Below are 21,001 nucleotides of genomic sequence, written 5' to 3'. Positions count from 1 at the left end.
GGTAAGCACACTGGTAAAAGTGGACACTATGCGACCCACAAACATGGGGACAGTTACCAGAGTGAACCTGCCAATGTCTGACTAACAGTAAGGGGAAAGCAAAAAATATCCCCACAGTCAAGACATGCAGAGGGCTTCTTCCTTATGTGGGTGGCCAGTATCCTGCTTTTTTAAAAGCAGCAGCCACGCCGTGGGCAGAGAAATGGTGTCTCACCTGTGTGGATGAGTCGATGCTGAAGCAGGTTCTTGCACTGAGAAAGCAGTGCCCATACTACTACAGAGAAGGCTGCTCAGCAGACTAGACCTGCTAGTGGCTGGCCAGGAGGAGGACAGCCCAAAGCGGTACCCATGGGTACCGCTTCTCTGGAGCCTGAGAGCACTGTTGCCCTGTGGCTAGGAGCCCTGAGGCAATTACTGGCAACAGCCCCTGCAATTACTTCTAGGGGGTATTGCTACAGCTTCAGCGACAATCTCTCTCTCTCACACATAAGCTGAATTAAGTTCTTAGATTCTCGGTTTCTTCCTTATTTTCTTACTCTTGCTTTCTGCGAGGACAAGTGGAACCAAAGACTGTAGGGTACTTTGAATAACCATAACCATCTTTTCTCCTGGAATCAGGCAGTTGGGTAGGGAGCTGGAGCAGCACAAGTGCCTGTTCATCCAAGGCATAAGGACCTAAGTGATCAGGCTGACTAACCACATTTCAAGCGCTAAACAGCCATTTGTGGTGGCTTTGTGCCTTCTCTGTGGGACGACACAGATATAGAATATTAGCATAGTAGAAGAAAGCTCTTTCAGACAGCAGTGTTCTAGGTACTCAGCAGAAAGTAGGCAAAAGACTTCACTTCAACAAGGGCACCTCACCCCACAGCCCCAGTTGGGCCCAGCAGGATCAGCTAGCTACCTCTTAATGCAAGGAAGACTCTAGGTCTGGGAAAGAGAACTTTGGAAGAGAGGTTCAGAGCATTCTTACTGTGGTCTTTAAAAAGAAGAGTGGGATGTGGGTGTAGGGTGAAGGGAGCTGCTGGGAGGAAGGGCAGCCCCAGTTTACTACCACGATGCTGAATTCCACCTTAGCCCCCTTTCCTCACTTATCCCAGGTCCTGACTGCCTCGCCCCCTTCTCGCCCCCTTCTCAGGATCCTCAGCCTCCAAGCTCCACGCCTCCTTCTTTTCTCTGCATCCAAGAGATGTGGGCATGTTTGGGGCCTGAAAATCCTAGGGGAGGAGGCACCAACAACACACCGGGTAAGAGAATGGGGCCTAGGGAAGTACTTCCTCTGCAATGGTGGGGTACATCCTTCTGAACCCTCAGAGAGAAGACCTCCTCAAGAGATATGCTCTCAGGTGCATCCAGATGGAAGCCTAATGGTCTCCACGTTGCAAAAAGGGAGAGCAAAAGAGGGTCCAGTCTCTTTGATCACACCCAGGTATCCAGAGTGGGCCACACCACTAACAGGACAAAAGCCCCCCTTTCAGACCTTCTTAGCTGGACCCCATTAAGCATGACTGACCCTAATTGTTTTATGAGCCTTTATCCTCAGGACTAGAAAATTACTGGAAGTACCCTTAAGGCGCAGAGTCTCTGGGAACTAATATAATAGAACATGCCAGACCACTATGACCCAGCCCGTGCTTCCAAAGAGCATGGAAACACGTTGCAGCCTAATTGAAATGTCCTGCTCTACAACCACTCCACTGCCAGATAAAAACTCAAAGCCCCAAACCCTCAGGGTTGGTGCATATCTCTGCACCTAGGCCTTTCCCTCTCTTGGGAAAGCCAAATAAAAACTTTACCCAGGCTGGTATGACCCAGTGAATTAAGTGCCAGCCTGCTAACCAAAGGATAGGCGGTTCAATTCCCGCTCAGATTCCCCAGGAGGGGGCGTGTGAGAGCCCAACCATGTTCCCAGTAGGGGGCGCAAGAGAGGCAACACACACAAGTCTCCCTCTCTCCCCTCCCCCTTTCCCTCTCCCTCCTTCTTTCTTCCTTGTTGCCTTTTGAGCTGTAGGCTTCACCACTCCCCCAGGAAGAAATACAAGCACTTGGCAGCGAAGCTTCCTCCACTGCCCAGAAGGGCAGCTCTCTGGAGTCTTTCAGCCCCAAGGCCCACTGTTTCTTGCGGTGCTGAGGAGACACTGGTCTGCTGACTCTCATACTGGAACGACAGTACCATCCTGGATGGCCTAAGAAAATATGGCAGTGGCGTACAACCATCATTCGGATATAGTCAGAAGCTTGACATTCAGTTGATCTTAAGGATGTTGCTTCTTGATAGCGCTCAGTGATACGTCTACTGATTGGCTTTTTGGTTTGCACTCTAGGACTCTGTTGCTAGGTAACACTTTTAAAAAATATATATTTTATTGATTATGCCATTACCGTTCTATTTCCCCCTTCATTCCCCTCCACCCCGCACACCCCTCCCCCACCATTCACCCCCCCCCTTTTAGTTTATGACCACGTGTCTCAAATTCTTTAGATTCTATATTGCTAGGTAACACTTGACTGGAGGCTGGCTTCTCACCTCCCCAGAGGGCCACCCAGTGGCTTACTGCGCAAAGAACCAGCCTTAGCCTGGTCTGCGCTATTCTACCTGGCCTCTCAGGTTCCATTGACTCACAATGCCTCTGAGAGTGCATCCTAACTGGGTTCCTGCTCTGAGAGAAGACGGTTCTGGGAAGCTGAGCACATTTATGGAACTTGTACATGCTCGATGTGAGGGCAGAGAATAAGAAAACTGATCTCTGACCGGTGTGGCTCAGTTGGTTAGGAATGGCTGGAGCATCTTCCCTAACCAGGTTGCGGGTTTGATTCCCTGTTGGGGCTAGGTTGCTGGATTTGGTTCCCCTGTCGGGTGCTTGGGGGTGGCAACCAATGATGCTTCGGTCTCCCTTCTGACTGGCCCAGGTTTAAAGTCCAGTGGCTTTTCTACTGACTTAATCACTAGGGATTTCCCTTTTGAGCCTGCACAGCCTTGGAGGGCTCATACACACTTCTGGGATAGAGATCCCTGACCACCATGATTTACAGAAGCACTCTCTTCCCTTTTCTCCACCGATCTGAGGGCTGAGTAGACAAAGTCAGAATCTTATTCATTGTTGTGCCTAAGAATAATTGTAGTGGTAATAAGAAAAACAATAACCCATGCAGTGCTCTGGGAATTGTGCAAAACACTCCAAATACATTATATTGTTATTTTAATACTGGAGACAAACCCATGAGGCTGATCATATCACTTTCCGAATGGAGGCGCTCACACTCAGTCCAGTAAGAAACGCAGAAACAGAGCTGAAGTGAGCCAGCAATAGAATCCAATGTATCCGACTTTGAAACTCAAGTATCCTCATCATTATGCTATACAGATTCTCTTCAGCACGATAGTTCAGAAATAAGGAATGCAAATTTTTTTCTTTGCTTTCCCTTTGTCCCTGTGCCACCCGTGCCACCCTCGCCCCAACCCCCAGAAAGAGACCCTCATTCCATAATTAACTCCCTCTACAGGTATGAGGTACAGGACCTGTGAATTCAGGCCTTGCAGTCAGGCAAAACTGTTGATACCTCTTGGCATCTGTGTAATATAAGCACATTTCTTCACCTTACCATTGTAGGTTTCTTCATTTGTAAAATTGGGATCATACTGTCTATCTCACAGCCATGTCACCATAATTGAAGAGTTAACTGTCCAGTGTGGGGCCTATGGTAGGCAGTTAGTTAGCTAAGAGAGATGGAACTTAGCTAACAAGAGGGATACTGTTGGTTCACAACCTGGGAACTTTCCTAGGTGAAATCTAAAACTGCTTCCCATATACAGAGGTCAAGGAGAGACCAAAGAAAGAGGCAGACTACTCCATATTGGTAGGTGGCAGATTTAACAGGCCAGGGAAGTTAAATAAAAAGCTTGTCTTGGGGCCCTGGCTGGTGTAGCTCAGTGGATTGAGCGTGGGCCTGTGAACCAGACAATCGCGGTTCGATTCCCAGTCAGGCCACATACCGGGGTTGCAGGCCAGTTCCCTGCAGGCCAGTTCCCAGCAGGGGACCCACGAAAGGAAACCATACATTGATGTTTCTCTCCCTCTCTCCTTCCCCTCCCATCTACAGATAAGTAAGTTAAAAAAAAAAAAAAAAAGCTTGTCTTGGGCAGCTGCAAGACGAGTCCATTTCCACCCATGCCCACCAGAATCTTAAAAAGTTTATACAGTGGCCTTAACAGGGTTCAGTCACCTATACTATCCAGATGGTCTCAACAACACATTAATATCTTGTCAATATTGCGCCATTGAAAATGGCTCCCACTGTGGGACTGGTGAGCAGAAGATATATTCCAGGGACAGGGGAGGGGGGTGAGGAGCCTCCGACTGCTCAGATTGAGCTCACAGATCAATCAATAGTCATATTCTCTCAAGATCCATCCATGTTTTCACAAATGGCAATATTTATTTCACTTTTTATGACTGAGTAATATCCCATGGTATATATGTATCACATCTGTTTTTATTCCTAATTTTTATTGTATTTTTCCCATTACAGTTTTAGTCCTCTTATACTCTACTCCCCCCCCACCATAACCACCCACTGTTGTCCATGTCCAGGAGTCCTTTTTGCTCAATCCCTCCATCCCCAACCTTAGCTGTCCCCTCCTTTTAGCTGTCATCCTGCTCTCTATCTATGAATCTGCCTCTATTTCACTTGTTAGTTCGGTTTGCTCATTAGATTCCACATATGAGTGAAATCATATGGTATTTGTCTTTCTCTGACTGGCTTATTTCACTCAGCATAATGTTCTCCAGGTCCATCCATGCTGTCAAAAAAGGTAAAATTTTTCTTCTTTTTTATGGCTGAGTAGTATTCTATCATAGTTGTTTTATCCATTCATCTATTGATGGACACTTAGGCTGCTTCCATATCTTGGCAATTGTAATGAACATAGGGGTGCTTATATTCTTTCAAATTAGTGTTTTGGGGTTCCTTCATACATATTCCCAGAAGTGGGATCACTGGATCAAAAAGCAGATCCATTTTTAATTTTTTGAGGCATGTCTATACTGCTTTCCACAGTGGCTGCACCAGTCTGCATTCCCACCATCAGTGTAAAAGGGTTCCCCTTTTCCATATCCTCACCAACACTTGTTTGATTTATTGATGATAGCCATTCTGAAAAGTGTGAGATAATGTCTCATTGTGGTTATTTTTTAAAGATTTTTATTTATTTATTCATTCATTTTTAGAGAGGGGAAGGGAGGGAGAAAAAGAGGGAGAGAAACATCAGTGTGTGGTTACCTCTTGCACACCCCCAACTGAGGACCTGGCCTGCAACTCAGGCCTGTGCCCTGACTGGGAATTGAACACAGGCTGGCACTCAACCCACTAAGCCACACCAGCCAGAACTCACTGTGGCTTTAATTTGCATTTCTCTGATGATTAGTGATGTTGAGCATCTTTTCATTTGTCTATTGGCCATCTGTATGTCCTCTTTGGAGGAGGGTGTATTCAGGTCCTTTGCCCGTTTTTTAACTGGATTGTTTTTTTAGTGTTGAGTTTTGTAAGATCTTTATAAAATTTGGCTATTAACCCCTTTTCAGATGTATTGGCTCATGTTTTGTCATTCTGTGTGTTGTCTTTTCTTATTTTTTGAATATTTTCCTTTGCTGTGCGAAAACTTTCTTAGTTGAATGTAGTCCCATTTGTTTATCTTTTCTTTTGTGTCCCTTGCCTAGGAGATGTAAGTCATATTCTCTTGATGATCTCCTCCAACAGATGCTTCCTAGCATGTTCTATTATCTTGAAGTAGTTTTTTAAAAACACCAAAAACAAAAAACACCACACGAATGTAATTTTATTTCTTGGAGAAGCCTTAAAGTTTGGGGGCATAGTCCCACCTTCTTCTGGTCCTATCCCTTGGCTAACTAGGTATCTTCCATTCCCATATCCCTGGTGCCTACCCCCTTCACTCTCCTAGCTGACTCACCTAGATTTGTGGAAGATATCTGGGTAATGCTTAACTTCAGGAAGATATCTCTGGGTCTGGATCTAAAACTAAGCTCAAGATCTTTGCTACTTCTTAACATATTTCTTGATATTTGTTCTGCCATTGAGGGCAGTTCTTCTGATGCTAATTCAGGTAATGTCCTGTGAGAGTTGAACAGGGCCCTGCACTTCATGCACAAGTAATGAGAAATTTCCAGGTGCCTCTTCTGTGGCTAATGAGTTCCTAGACTCCTAGAGAAGCAACAGCCATACGCAGGGAAGAGGCAAGGCCATGTACTTCGGGTGCAAATCCAAGGTAGAGTTTGAACAGGCCAGATACAGTCTAAGCAACATATCTGACACAGGGTTTGCAGTGGGAGATTAACACAGACCTGAATAAAAATTTCAGGTTGAAAGGTTAGGGCATAGTGAGTGTCAGGTCATGGTTCTTTGTCTCAGGATGAGGCACAAGCTGTGACACTGGTATCTTTATCTCCCACTGCCTCTTGACTTTTGGTCCCTTCCTTCTACATCTTCTTCCCCTTCATTTCTGCTGGAAAAGAGGGAGAACCTCAGGATTTGGGCTGTAAGTGGTTTTAGTCCATGAGGATTTTCAGTTTTGGAGGGGTGAGGACGAGGGCAGTGGGAAAATTCAAAGACTTGAGCCAGACCTCCCTTGCATAGTTGATTAAGAGAGGTAGATCCTCAAGCCCTCACATCTGGCTCATAGTCCTATAGAATCCTGGGACCACTGACCAAGAGTTCCTCTTGTCCATGGAGATTTGATAAAACCACCTCAGTCAGAGGCATTGTTCCCCACCTGTGAAAGACCTTCCCCTATACGCCTCACCAACAAGAGGATCCTTCTAGGAACTCCCTAGGGCCAGCTCAGGGAAAAAACAAAAACCAACCAACCAGAATCCTGAAATCCTGAACCTGTAGAGAAACTACTTCAACATCCTTTATATTTCAGGTTTATAAAGGCCCGAGATTAGTAAACATGAATATTCAGGGTGATGTAGCAAAAAGCTTAAAAAACACACACACACAAAACACTAGATCCCAAGATCGTTTAACGAGTGGCACATTAAAACCCTAGTCTTCACCTTGAAGGGATGTTGAATGTCAACTAACCTTGCACTCTCTCACTCCAGCCAAAGGATATGTACCCCAAGCTTCAACACTTAAGTCATCTTTGGGTCCCTTTCCAAAGAGTTCCTGTTTCATTGAGAATCCTCGTCCCTCATTAGCAAGAGCCTCAACCTCTCTGCCTTAATTTCCTCATTAGTTAAATGGGGACAATCGTTTCTTCCCTTTAGGGATGCTGTGAAGATTAAATGGGAAGCAATGAGGTTCCGTATGTGCTGAACAAAATTTACTTCCTTTCCCTAGCCCCACATGACTCTCCATAACACTCACTGGAGAAAAGATGGTCAAGGGTTATTTTTAGAAATCTATAGTTATATTGGATATTCCCCAAACCTGGAAGCAACCTGGTGTCACTTGGAAGCTGAGAGAATGGAACTTACCCAGAACAGACACTGAAATTGCACTGGTTAGTTCTTCAGAGGGAGATCTTTGTCAATGATGGGCCCTTGAGGTCTTCCAAAAGGTCTGACTTTAGGCATACTTATGTTCCCTCATCTCAACAGGCTCCTCTGGGACCTGCCTTCTCTTTGGGATCCCCAGCTCCAGAGGACTCAGACCTCAACTTACTGTTCTATTCACAAGACAAAGGTGCTTTTAAATTCTGGGGAAGAAAGGAGTCAGAATTTGGGCAGAGGTCTGGCAAGGGCGTGGGTAGACAATGCAACAGGTGTTATTAGAATAATTTTATGTTAAAGAAAAAGATTCAGGGAAATTAGTTTTCCTAAGTCCACATTGCATGTAAGAAGAGATGGAGTCAGGATCAGAATCCAAGGCTGCCTGACATCAATCCCCGACACTAAACCATTTGTGAGGCACTGAATGTGGTACCTCTGTGACACGTAGCTTTAGGACCTCAGCAGCTTGGTTTGTGGGTAGAGGATCTTTGTCCCAGGCCTCACTTTTAGGAAACTCTAAAATTTAAACTTTTGATTTTATCCTTAAACAAGTAGTCTGGACCCAGAGATCATCCTAAATCTCATCCTATTTTGGCTTTATGTATTATTTTTTCCTTATAATTATTTTATGAATAGTACAATTATATTGCATCAGTTTGCTAAATGCATGTAGAAAATACCACTATTTTAGGTTTTTGTTTTTCATTTTTTAAATATGATGGCAGCTGAAAAAAAAAAGGCTAGGATCTCTCCCAACTTTTTTTTTTTAAGATTTCATTTATTTTTAGAGAGAGGAGGGAGGGAAAAAGAGAGAAAAACATTGATGTGTGGCTGCTTCTGGAGCGCCCCTTATGGGAGACCTGGCCCACAACCCAGTCATGTGCCCTGACTGGGAATTGAACCAGGAACCCTTTGGTTTTCAGGCCATCACTCAATCCACTGAGCCACACCAGCTAGGACTTCTTCCAATTTTTTCATAGACCCATGATGGCCTTGGTCAGCAGTCCCGTCTCCTTCTCACCCAGTGATCCTCCTCATTCCACGCCCCTGGAAGACCTCTCACTTTGGATAAGAATCCTAAGAAAGTTACTGGAAAAACTTGGCGACGTCAGCTTCACCACTTATTTCCCTAAAGCAGTGACATCCTTTCCCTGCTAGGTCAAGTTAACCTTATTAAACCAGGCACAGGTCGGGATCCTCTTCTCGCACAGGGACCTACGTGAACTGAGTGCTGGTCCTTACGATTGCACTGGAGCCAAAGCAGGAAGACACTACGGGACTGTGCCTGCAACCACCTCTTCATGCCACGCAGCAGCCGGAGTGCTGGGAGAGGACCAAGAGGCTCTCCCTGAAACTCGGTGCCCCTTTCCAGCCCTGGCTTGACCCGAGTTGCACTGCGGGAGGAGGTTGAGCTTCCCATTGAAGAGCTCATGATCTAGGCTAGACTCTGTAGGGGTGGTACCCAAAATCCGTGTACGAGCTTTGCACTCATGAATCTTCAATAATGGTCAATTTTCTCTTCTAGAATAGGGGTGTTGATCCCCCTAGTTCATTGTGAAAAATACCTATAAAGACTAGCCCTTGTTGAAGTAAAAAAATAATGTATCAAACTTTATATGAACTATCCAGAATAAACAAACTTCTTTCTGTAGAAGTGGGAGCCAGGAAGAGGGCAGAATGGGAAGTGACTGCTAATGGACGTGGAATGTTTTGGGGTGATGAAAATGTTCTAAAATTAGACTGTAGTAGTGATTATATACAAAAAGCCTTCCAATTGTACCATTCAAATAGGCCGATTATGTCGCATATGAGATCTATCTTAATAAAGCTGTTTTAAAATGTGTGAAAGTTTTTTGTAACTTCACTGAAAAATTTAGGGGATTCTACATATTACAAAATTTCCGCATCTATTATCTGATTTCCCTCTACTCAATCCTTTAAGGTGATCAGCATTTGAGAAAGAAACACAAATAATTGGAGGGCAGAAGGGACAGTGAGACACGGCCTGGAGAAAAAGAGACTGAAGAAGGCTTCAGGGAGGAGGTTCCATTTGAGCTGCGCACTCGAGGATGATAGAATCTGGATGAATGGAGACAGACGAATGGAGACAGAATTATGACCTAGAAGATGGGAAAGCATAGGACATATATCACGGTAATAATTAGATCAGTTTGGCTCTAGCATAGAATATTTAAAGAAGAGTTTTTGCAAATATCTGGGTAAGCTCGTGCTACAGAAAATGAACACTGTATTTGCAGCTTGATAGGCTAGGTAGGGACAATTCAACTCTCATTTTAATTATCTTTGTGACATTTAGTAAATCACTTTACATCTCTGAGTCTCAGTTTTAGTTTCTACCTTGCAAAGTTGTTGTAAAACTTAAATAGCACTGTTAGGGGTTGACTTGTTTGTGTCTCTATAAAGATATGTTCAAGTCTTAATCCCTAATACTCTTACAATGTGACCTTATTTGGAAATAGAATCTTTGTATACAGATGTACTCGAATTAAAACAAGACCATACTTGATTAGAGTGGGCCCTAATCTAATCTGACTGGTGTCCTTATAAGAAAGAAAAGCAGACACACAAAGCAGATACAAGGAGACACCACGACTACAGAGGCAGGATCAGAATGATGCAGCCAAGGAATGCTGAGGACTGTTGGCTACCGCCGAAAGCTAGCAAGAGGAAAGGAAGGATTCTATTCGGGGTTCAGAGGCAACATGGCCCTGCTGACACCTTGATTTTGAACTTCCAGCTTCCAGAACTTTAAGAGAATAAATTTCTGTTGTTTTAAGTCACCGTTTGTAGCGCTTTGTTATGGCAGCCCTGGGAAACAAATACATGTAGCATATAGTAGGCATTCATGCATGTTTCCCTGAGAATTGAACTAGAAATTTTGATCTTCACACTGCAGGCAGCGAGGTACTAACTACTTGTAAGCAAAGGAAGTACACGGTTTTAAGATTTGAAAGAGGAGAACTTGGGGATAAGAATAGGGTTTTTGTTTCTTTCTTTTAGAGTTTTGCTTTAGTTCATCCACTGAAGAGTAAACAGGGGTTTTGTCTCAGGAGGGTCCTTTCCAGAAACTTCTGTGGTCTACTGTGTTCTAAAGGAATGACACGGTCAGAGAAAATTCTTACAGATTTCAACCTAGTAAACCACTCTCTTGAAATTAGTCCAAGGAAACCAAGGGTTGGGTCCCAGATTTCACTTCATGGTTTTCTCCCACTTTATTTGTTAAAGCTCTGCCCCTTGCCCTGGACAGGTAGCTCAGCTGGTTAAAACATTGTCCCAATACAGCAAGGTTGTGTGTTTAATTCCTGGTCAGGGCACATACAAGATTCAATCAATGAATGCATAAATAAGTGGAACAAGAGAACTCTCTATTTTTCTCTTTCTAAAAAAAAACATTTAAAAAATCAATAAAAAAATAATAAAAAAAAACCTACTGCTCCCTTCATTCCTTCAACAAACTTCCTTCTCAAGATGGAAGAAGGATGATTGATACTTTGTCCTTTCCAAGACTCTCTAAGGCTGGAGAATGCAGTGGAGTGTATAATTGCTCTCTCATTTCTCCTGTATCCTCACTCTCTCCTTTGATTCCTTCTCTCTGCCTTAATTGTTCCAGGTGTGCTTCATTGCTTTTCTGTCACTGGCTACTAAACTGTATCTGTTTTTTCATCGCCTGCTCCACCTAGGATGCAAATGTGTGCCCCTGCTCATGCAGACCCATTCCAACAATGCTTCTGACTCTATTCCACTAAGACAATTCTCTCTAAATCTTGCTAACCTCATTAAAACACTCTGCCGTTCTCTTCCACCAGCAGTCCTATTAAAAAAAAAAAAAGTCCTTTAGCACCTTGAAAAGCATGAGGGACATATGGGGAGAAACTGAATTGTGTGGCTTCAGGGCTAGGGCTAAAGGGGCAGCTGCCATTGTTCCTGTGTAGAGTCCTCCTCCCACTCAGCTTGCGTGTGCAGGTACAGGCAGGCACCAAGCCTGAGCCTGCGTTAACGTGGTAAGTACCACTTACCCAACCCTGGTGTCTCCCTGTGACCCTGCCATACCCAACTCACACACTGTCCAAGGATCTTTCAGCGGCTGTTCCACACAGGCAGCTGGCCTTGGCTCATGTTGGAATTTCCTAAAAACTCTCAAAGATCCACAGGACCCAGGAAAGCAGCAGCAGGCCTTGATGTGCCCTGTGCCTCTTACTGTGCAGCCCCAGGCCTGGCACTGGTGTCAGCTGGCCTTGGTTTGCAGCATGGCCTCTCCCAAACGCCTCTGGGCCCAACACAGTCAGCTACCAACTACAGATAGTTTTGTAGCTCCTACTAGGTGGCCCAGGGTGGACACGAGGAGCAGCTGACCTTGGCCTGCAACGGAGTCCCTCCCAGTGGGCCTCAGAACCAACACGCCTAGTGGCCACCTTCAGGCCATAACAGAGCACCTCCAGATTGGCATACTCAAAGGGTATGCCATCAATGGCATAAATGCCATACTCACAGCTCCATAAATGGCATACTCAAAGGGCGATCTTGAAAGGCATCAGAGCCCACTGGGGCAAATTTCACTCTGTTGGGTCAGCACCTACACAGCAGTTTGTCTGCTGTGGTCATGGCTAGTCCCCACAGTCAATCATTTCTGAGGGTCGACTCCATCCACTGATGTCCCAACAGCAATCAAGGTTCAATTACAACAGGAAGGCAGACACAACCCACACAGGGACACCTCTGGAACACCAGCTTAGGTGATCAGGGGAGACTGTGCCCCTGTGCCCTACAGGACACCTGTATAAGACCACTCTGCCAAGATTGGAAGATATGGCAGATCTACCTAATACATAGAAATGAACACAAAGATGAAGGCAAAATGAGACAAAGAAACATGTCCCAAATTAAAGTAACATGACAACACTCCAGAAAAAGAACAAAAGGGAAACAAGCAATCTTCCAGAAGCAGATTTCAAAACACTGATTGAAGAATGTTAAATGAGCTTAGAAGAATAGATGAACTCAGTGAGAACCTCAACAAAGAGATAGAAAACACACAAAAAAAGGACATGGAAACTAGTTGGAAGTAAAAAAAAAAAAAATAAATGAAGAAAACACTAGAAGGAAACAATATATGATTAGATGAAAGACAGGATCAAATCACCGATTTGGAAGACAAGGTAGCAGAAAACACCCAATCAAAACAGTGGGAAGAAAAAAGATTTAAAAAAATGAAGATACTTTGCCCTGGCTGGTGTTGCACTCAATCCACTGTGGCTCAGTGGATTGAGTGCTAGCCTGAGAAACAAAGGGTTGCCAGTTCGATTCCCAGTCAGGGCACATGCCTGGTTTGTGGGCCAGGTCCCCAGTTGGGGACGTGTGAGACAACCATGCATTGATGTTTCTCTCCCTCTCCTTCTCTCTCACTACCCTCTCTCTGGAAATAAAATATTGGAAAAAAAACTAAATATACATATATATTTATACATGTATGTATTTGTGTTTAATACACCCCAAGGATATGTTTTTATTAATTTTAGAGAGAAAAGGAGAAACATCAATGTGCATGAGAAACATTGATTAGTTGCCTCCCATATGTGCCCGGACCAGGGATCGTACCTACAACCTTTTGGTACGTGAAATGATGCTCCAACCGAGCCTCCCAGCCCGAGTAGCACTTTTGCATATAGGAACAGAAACTCCAAACTCTTAGGGCACCCATCTATCCACAGGACATGGCATACAAATTTTGTTGAATCGTTGGTGCAAACCAGAGCAGCAACCTGAACTCATCTCAATTCCCTAAAGCCACATCCTAACCCAACCTACCTGGCTGATCTGGAGCTCAGGCTACAAGCTTCCAGAGAAAGGTACTGCACAAAGCAGCTGCTTTGGGGACCAGGAGGCATACAACTCTCCAAGGGGAAGAAGAGGCAGTTTTTATCATCCTCTTTTTACATGTAGCCTGAGACTTAACTGATTTATCAGGCACATTCAGATGTGATTTCTCACTTATCTTGATTTTCCAAGTCCATTTTGATATAGGCATGACAGCGTTTATTGTTCTCATTTTACTGAAGCCAGGGAACAGTTAAACAGGTGGGAGACACAGAATCTAAAAGGGCCCAGGGTCCCTTTAGAATGATACACTGATGTACCCTAACAGCCAATCTCCAGGCACATTACCTGCCTTACTGGAGGCTGTGTGGGGCCTCTGGCCGCACCTTAGAGTGTGAACACAGGTGGTAGGTAAGATAGGGATTATTGAAATGGTAGTCACAAAGAGGGCAGATGTAAGACCTTAAAACTATGAAGCCTCACAGTTGCTAGCCCGGGCTGGGGGCCAAGACACCAGGCTCTACTTTAGACTTCAACTTGATGAACTCTAGTGCCCAGGTTAGGGTTATAGGGCTGGGCCCTCCCTACCTTATTTCTCAGTTTTAGGCCCTTTCTTTAACACTACTTCCTTTGCCCTTGGTGTTGAGTTCTTCAAGACACCTACAGAATTAAAACTCAGATCTGGCAGCTTTTCTTGGACCTAGGAAGCACCTGTATGTTTAAGCAATTAATGAGAGCCTACAGGGGGACCTCTTAACTCATGAAGGTTGAGAAGGATCTCCAAACACCACCATACCCCCAAGGAACATCCTTAGGCACTATGTAGCCAGTCCTGATCCAGGAGAGAATACCTGCAGCTGAAAGAGATGCTGCCTACTTCCACTCATCATGGAATTCCAGAGGATCCAGCAAGCCATTACAGTCGCTATAGTCCTGGGAGAGCTGAGAGCTATCTGGATGAGTCCTAGATTATGAAGTTGGGGGGTTTTCATTTTCCACACCAACTCTTACTCAATCTGCTCTTTCCGAATCTTTTCTGTCGTTATTTTTATCATTTAATTCCATAAGAAAGAAGTATGCTGGGCTGGATATGCACCTTTCTCTCAGGCTAAGAATTCTAGGCTTCAGGCTCTCATATCAAGAAAACATGACTGGCCCTGGCTGGGCTGCTCAGTTAGTTAGAGCGTTGTCCAGATATGCCAAGATTGCGAGTTCTATGTCTGGTCAGGGCACACACAAGAAGCAACCAATGAATGCATAACTAAGCGGAATAACAGCAGCAACAATAACAAAGTGACTTCTCTCTCTCCTTTCTCCCTCTAAAAGGAAGAAAGAAAAGAAAATATGTACTGGTTTGGACCAGGGAAGGAGAACTAATGGAGGAACAGGCTTTGGTTAGGCAGGGAGAGCGCCTTCACAATGAATGCAAAAAGGCAGGACTTACCCACTTCCCACCAACAGCCTGGCTTGCTGATAAAGGTTCCTTAATGCAGCCTCTCAAGGCAACGGGAGTACATCCCCGATCCCTTACCACTAGGACTGTTTCCACGCCCCATCGGCCACGCACCTCTTGAAAGAGGGCTCGAAAGAGACTGGAGCTGAAAGGAAAGAGGCTGGACCCCACCGAGCACGACAAATTGGTTATTGGTCTCCTGCAATGACGTTACTCTACTGAGACGTACGCAAGGTACGGAGAAACCCTTACTTCTCCTGGAAGAGGTGCACAACACCTCTTGAAGCCCAACGCCCCCAGTCTCTTCCCCTCTTTGGCTCAACCCAGTCTCTACAGGACACCGCGCGAGCAACGGAGCCGGAAAGGGTACCCACCCTAGTCTCTGGCCCTGGCCACCCACTCCCAAACTCTTGCCTGTGAGGTGGGAACCCAGCAGAGGTACCCAGAGCTGTACGAAACCGCCTCGATGGAGCCTCTCTAGGAAATTGGGAATTTCACATATCGTTAGCATTCAGTTAACCTCGATTGGCCTAAAAAAAAAAAAAAAATCGAAAGAACCGGAAGATGCCCTTAAAAAACGTGGCAGCACTCTAGCTTCACTACTGTTGTCCCACTATATCAAGAAACTTGGCGTAGTCTTCCGCCACTGCCTGGACATCCGAAGGTGACGGCAGCGGATTACTTTGGTTCTTCCAGGACAGCGACATCTGCCCTCAACCACAATGGCAGTGCTGCTCAATTTGGCTGCATGCCCCTAGGAATGATGGCTGCCAGGTGGCTTCACTTATTTTCTCACCACCCAGGAAGACGCGGACCGGCGATTGGTCACTGCCTGGAGGCTCCAGGAAGAAGGCCTTCCGCGGTTGGGCAGTGCAGGGTAAGGCTGATTTTTAAAGGAGCCGCAGGTGGGAGCCATCGAAGACCCGAGATCGGCGGGAGGCGGCGGTGAGCAGCGCGCGGGGGAGGGCACGGAGCGGCTGGAGAAAGGGCGGGAGGAGGGAGGGAAGGCAGGAAGCATTTGACCAGGCTGAGGAGAGCGCTGGGCGGGGATAAGGAGAGGGTGGGGGGAGGGGTCTGGGGGCGGGACCTCCCGGGATTGGAGTGGAGGGGGTATCTGCTGGACAGTGGATCCCCCGGGATCCTGACTGAGTTTGTGATGCTCAAGCTCGGGCGGCCCTTGAGTGAAGCTTTGCAGAATCGAAGCTTACAGGGAGAGGAGGATCCTCCCGCGGCGTCTGATTGGAGGAAACGCACTGTAGGATTCTTTCCGCTTGGATCCAGTTTAGGGGATCTGGTGGGAGGGAGAAACGTCGGTGTTTGGGTGTATTGCTTCTGAGTCCTTAGCCACTCACTGAGAGTGGACAGGGATCGCAGCGGGATCGGGCGGAAACTGAGCCTCCCAGGACCGGGATCCCAGCTGATCCCGGGGGGCCTCTCAGGGCGGAATCTACGGAGACAAAGGCCTCAGGAGGCTCAGGCCGTGGGAGAACTGGGGCCGCTGCAATCCAGGTTCTTGCGGCAGGTGCTAAATCTGGCGCAAGTGATCCTTTGATCGCGGTGGCGGCTGCGGCGGCAGTGGGAAAAGGCCCGCTCGGGACGGCCGACCGGGGGCGCCCTTTTGCACCCCAATTCTCAGGCCCTTGGGCTACCGGGAGCTGCGGGCTACCATGAAGGGCGGAGCCCTAGGAAAAGGGCTGGCCTTCACTCCCCACTCCCCCACTCCCCCACTCCCACCCCAGGCTGCAGCCTGGGATCCCCCAGGGACTCCCCGGAGCCGCCGCTTCCCCAATGGACTTGCCCGGGGAATCCAGGTGAGAGTGCACCCTGCCAGCCTGTGTTGAGCTCGGGAAGCGGGGAGCCTGGCCACTGTACGGGGGAAATCACAAAGCCAACCACAGGCTCAGGCGACCGCCCTCTGCTTTCATCCTGCAGCCCACCTGGCCAGCCACGTCTGTGCCGCCAGCCTTTGAGTCGAGCATTATGGGGAGCCAGAAGCCCGAAACGGCCGAGGCTGCAGCCCCCAGTGGCTCCTTCACCCTTGGAAAAGGCCTCTCGGCGGGTTCTGGCCGTGGTACTGGAAGATGTCATGGCTGCCCGTGTGGTGAGCCCCCTGAACTGAAGAGGCTCTCTTCTTTCGCAGGTCCCTTCTCAGTATCAATCAGGCCAAATCACTAGCGAGGATAATTGAGGTCCAAACACCTCATTCTCACAGACATCGCTCAGGCAGCCTTTCTAATATTAGAGTTCTGCTTGGCTCTCCAACTCCAGCCTCAAATTGGGCAGGGTCTCTAGTGCCCATTCACCACAGCCAACAGTGCTGGACTGGAACCACATCCCTACAATTCTTTAAGTAAAAGAAACCCTTCTGCTTTCTTCCCAGCCCAACTTTTAGGCAATCCTTAAGACGCATACTGACATCACTGGCTCCATTTTACAGTGAAAAACGGAGGCCCCAAACAGGGCAGTAACTAACCCAAAATCACCCTCTTTTTTTTTTTTTTTTTTCATTTCTCCAAAGAGCCTGGGTGAGATTACCCCAACTCCCACACCAGTAGCTTAGAGTACTATGTGGCCCCCAATTCAGGATGACTCGCTTCTTTGGAGGTCTTGAGGGAATTCAAACCACTACCTCTGTTATCTTTTTGGCATAGGGCATAGTTAGGCACAGGGAAGCCCTGTCCACTCCAATCTCATTCTGTCACCTTATTCTTAATATTTCTAGGTCCCCCTGGTGCCCCAAGAGGAGACCTCTACCCCATGGCACTGCAGCAACCGTTGGGATTCTGTCCACAACCAGCTGCCTGCCTCGCCACCCAGACAGGCCATGTGGTCGTCACAGGCCAGGTGAGCAAGGCAGAATATGGGGTAAGCTGGGGACACCGCTGAGCCCCTCTGATTTCTGTGTTCCCTCTCTAGGCCTCCCTGCCCACTGCACTTATGCCGAGAGCCCTTGAGCCGCATCCACCAGTCTTCCACCCTGAGGCATCAATCAAGGACAACCCCTGGCCTAGAGGAAGACCCTTCACGAGAGGTGGACCGGGCCCCCCAGCCCACTCTGGTGGTGATGTTAGAAGATGTTGCCAGTCCAAGACCCCCAGCTGAGGTATGGGGACTTCTAGTATGGACATTAGGGGTGTAGCTGGGGGCAGGCACTCCAATGTGGGTAGGCGACAAGTGTAGGTGAGTTGAGTCTGTGGTACATTTTGCTCAAATAGGACAGCATTTTAGGTGGAAGACACTACTTGAACAGAGACCTATATGAAAAAATTTTTGGTGTGAACCCAGGCAGGTTATCTGGAGACAGAGAGTCGGGATGTGGGAAGCTAAGGAGGCCATAGGGGGCTTCCCTACCTACCCACAAACATCTCCTGTTTATATTCAGGGCTTCATGGACGAGACTTCCAACTTCATCATCCCAGCGAGAAGGTGAGAGGGCTGGGGAAGGAATTATGGAGATGTCTAGACAACAACCATTGTCCAGGCAGCCAGAGCTAGGGGCATTAGAATTTTCTTGTTCAGTAGTTCGATGTAGTATCCTCAGTAGCCTTAAGGGACAGGGGAGGTGCTGGTTCAGGCGGGATTTGCATCTGGAAGCCTTTACCTTGCTCCTTCACCCCAGAGCTGAATCCATGATGATGGTTCACCAGACAATACCTCCACCCAAGGACCTGGAAGCCCCATTCCAGGCATCTGCCCTGTCTGCAGACCCTCTGGAGAACTTATCACCAGGTAAGGACTGAGATAGAGGGAAGAAATTCAGAGCTCTGGCAAATCGTAGCTGAGCTTAGAAGTGTGAGATGTAGAGGTGAGGATGGGGATTAACCCCTCTCCCAGGGCAGAGCTTGGTGTATGAAGATGGGATTTCAACTTCAGAGGCCTGATGTTCAACTCCTAAATTTGGGGCTTAGTTTTATCTAGGAATGGGCTTCCTCTGGGCAAGTTAGTGTTGGGGAGGGACTGAAGCTCCTGAGGTGGGGCTTAGCCACCTGCAGCTAAGGAGTGCCCACCTGTGACCCTCTCCTTTCCTCAGCCCCAGATCCTGTTCTGGAAGCCCCATCGACCCCACCACCATCCAGCCTTTTACGCCCCCGCCTCAGTCCCTGGGGCTTGGCACCCCTCTTCCGTTCCGTTCGTTCCAAGCTGGAGAGCTTTGCTGACATCTTCCTCACACCCAACAAAGCCCCACAGCCCCCACCCCCATCACCCCCCATGAAGTTGGAGTTGAAGATTGCCATCTCAGAGGCTGAGCAGTCCAGGGCTGCTGAGAGTCCTGCATCTGTCAGTCCCCGCCCTCCTATCCACCAGTGGCGAGCTCAAGATCATCATCCCCCCATACCTCTCCCTAAGCCACCTCTGGGCCGAAGCCACTCCTGCCCTGACCTGGGGCCTCCTGGCTCAGATACCTGCAGCTGGCCCCTGTCTTCACACCACCCAAGCCGGCCACGGCCTCGGCGACATACTGTGGGTAGTGGAGAGATGGCTCGAGCCCCACCACCACCACCCCCTCGACCCTGTCTCCGGAAAGAGGTCTTCCCTCTTGGAGGAGTGGGAGGCTCTCCTCCCCTCATCACATCTTGTTCGTCCACCGCATCCACTTCCTCCTCCTTCTCTGAACCTGCAAAACCCAGGTAGTGCTCTCAATAAACCTTTAAATCCCTGGCCACAGTCCAGGCCTAGCCTCCTTCCCTAGTATCCAGAGGGCAGGAGTTGGGGACACTACTGTGAATGTTGTCTGACCCTGAGCCTTTACATTCTCTGTAGGCTGGGTTCAACCAAGGGGAAGGAGCCACAGGCCTCACAGGACCAAGTGCTGTCAGACCCCGAGACCAAGGTAGGTGTACAGACGAAGGGGAGGAGATTAGTGGAAGCTTGTTCCCATGCTGCATTCTTACCCTCTGTCCCATTTTTGCAGACCATGGGAAAGGTTTCTCGATTTAGAATACGCAGGACAGTGGCCCGTCCTCAACTAAACCTTACACCAATGGGGCTGCCTCGACCAATCAGGTGAATGCTTATTGTGTATGGAGCTGCCCTGGCCAAACAGGGCAAACAGGGCGGATGTAGGTTCACATTCTCTGAAGTATGGCTTTGTCTCCTCTCAGGGAACCCAGTCCAATTTGGTCTGAACATGATTTGTGCTTAGAACCATCTGTCTGCCTCAGGCAGTACTCCTAACACCTGGCATGTCCCAGAAACTGAAATGCAGACTAGGCCTTGCTTATCACTTCTCCAGACCTCACTGGCTCCAGGTTTTTTAGTGGTCTCTGCTCTTTGCTCCCAGGTTGAACAAGAAGGAGTTCAGCTTGGAAGAAATTTACACCAACAAGAATTATCAATCACCTACAACCAGGAGGTGAGAAGTTTTAAAGGTTTGGGGTTGATAAGAGGGAAGGCTAAAACTAGGGGGGCCTGCTGGTAACCAGCGCCCCTCCCTGCCTTGTCCAGGACCTTTGAGACCATCTTTGAAGAACCGAGGGAGCGCAACGGGACTCTGATTTTTACCAGCTCAAGGAAGCTGCGGCGGGCTGTGGAATTTCGGGACAGCAGCCTTCCTCGATCCCGGAGGCCATCTCGTGGGGTCCGGGCTGCAGCTAGCAGGACCCTTACTCCCAATATGGCCCCCAGCCCAGATGTGGGACCCCTGCTGCAACAGCGGCTGAAGGAGCTGGATGCCTTGCTCCTGGAAGAGGAGGAAGTGGATTAGGGAGCCGCCCCATCAGACCTAGGAGCTTCATCTGTTTATTTGTACATCCATCCAGGAGGGAGAAGAAGCCTTTGAGGCCATTTCATTTTTTTCTCTATATTTCTAGTAAAGTTTTCAATATACTTCTGATTCTTTTGTATGTTCCTAGCTGAGTGGGAGATTGATCGGCAATATTGGCTGATGTTTCTACTTTGGCACTCAAAAACTGGGAAATGGGGGAGGTGTTAGGGAAGGCAATGAGGGTTAGATAACAGAAAGAGAATCAGGAAATGGTCACTGGAGATAACTTTTGAGGATTTTTCCTGTGTGGAGGGATACTTCTGAATCTGTTCCAGAAGATACTGTGATCCTGGACCCTGGCCCTCCCAATTCATTCACAATAAAGAGGAGCCTGAAAATCCCAGAATGGACCAAGGCCATGATCAAGATGGCCCTGAATTCCTCCTATCATGCAGTGCAGCACCTGCTGCTGGATTCAAGAACTAAGAGTAATCAACT

At 47.6% G+C, this 21,001-nt stretch overlaps 1 protein-coding gene across 3 annotated transcripts; it reads left to right on the top strand.

The window, feature by feature from the left end:
• The first annotated feature begins 15,453 nt into the window (after window positions 1-15,453).
• PRR14 (proline rich 14) lies at window positions 15,454-20,632 on the top strand. 3 transcript variants are annotated; one of them, XM_037134342.2, is made up of 12 exons: window positions 15,454-15,744; window positions 16,539-16,610; window positions 16,732-16,900; window positions 17,522-17,643; window positions 17,716-17,902; window positions 18,182-18,225; window positions 18,419-18,528; window positions 18,830-19,427; window positions 19,561-19,630; window positions 19,712-19,803; window positions 20,081-20,152; window positions 20,245-20,632. In XM_037134342.2, exons 1-12 carry the CDS (start codon window positions 15,548-15,550, stop codon window positions 20,501-20,503), a joined length of 1,992 nt encoding a protein of 663 aa, XP_036990237.2. In that variant the 5' UTR covers window positions 15,454-15,547; the 3' UTR covers window positions 20,504-20,632. The 3 variants fall into 3 exon arrangements, with proteins under 3 accessions (XP_036990237.2, XP_053527668.1, XP_053527669.1); XM_053671694.1 differs by lacking the exon at window positions 15,454-15,744 and adding an exon at window positions 15,886-16,054; XM_053671693.1 differs by lacking the exon at window positions 16,539-16,610.
• The last annotated feature ends 369 nt before the right edge of the window (window positions 20,633-21,001 follow it).

This window comes from Artibeus jamaicensis, unplaced genomic scaffold, assembly GCF_021234435.1.
Source record: "Artibeus jamaicensis isolate MK-2021 breed Jamaican fruit bat unplaced genomic scaffold, CSHL_Jam_final contig_700, whole genome shotgun sequence".
In the NCBI taxonomy this organism is placed as follows: Eukaryota; Metazoa; Chordata; class Mammalia; order Chiroptera; family Phyllostomidae; genus Artibeus; species Artibeus jamaicensis.
Note: the sequence above shows the minus strand (reverse complement) of the source record. Positions and strands in the feature narration are given on the sequence as shown.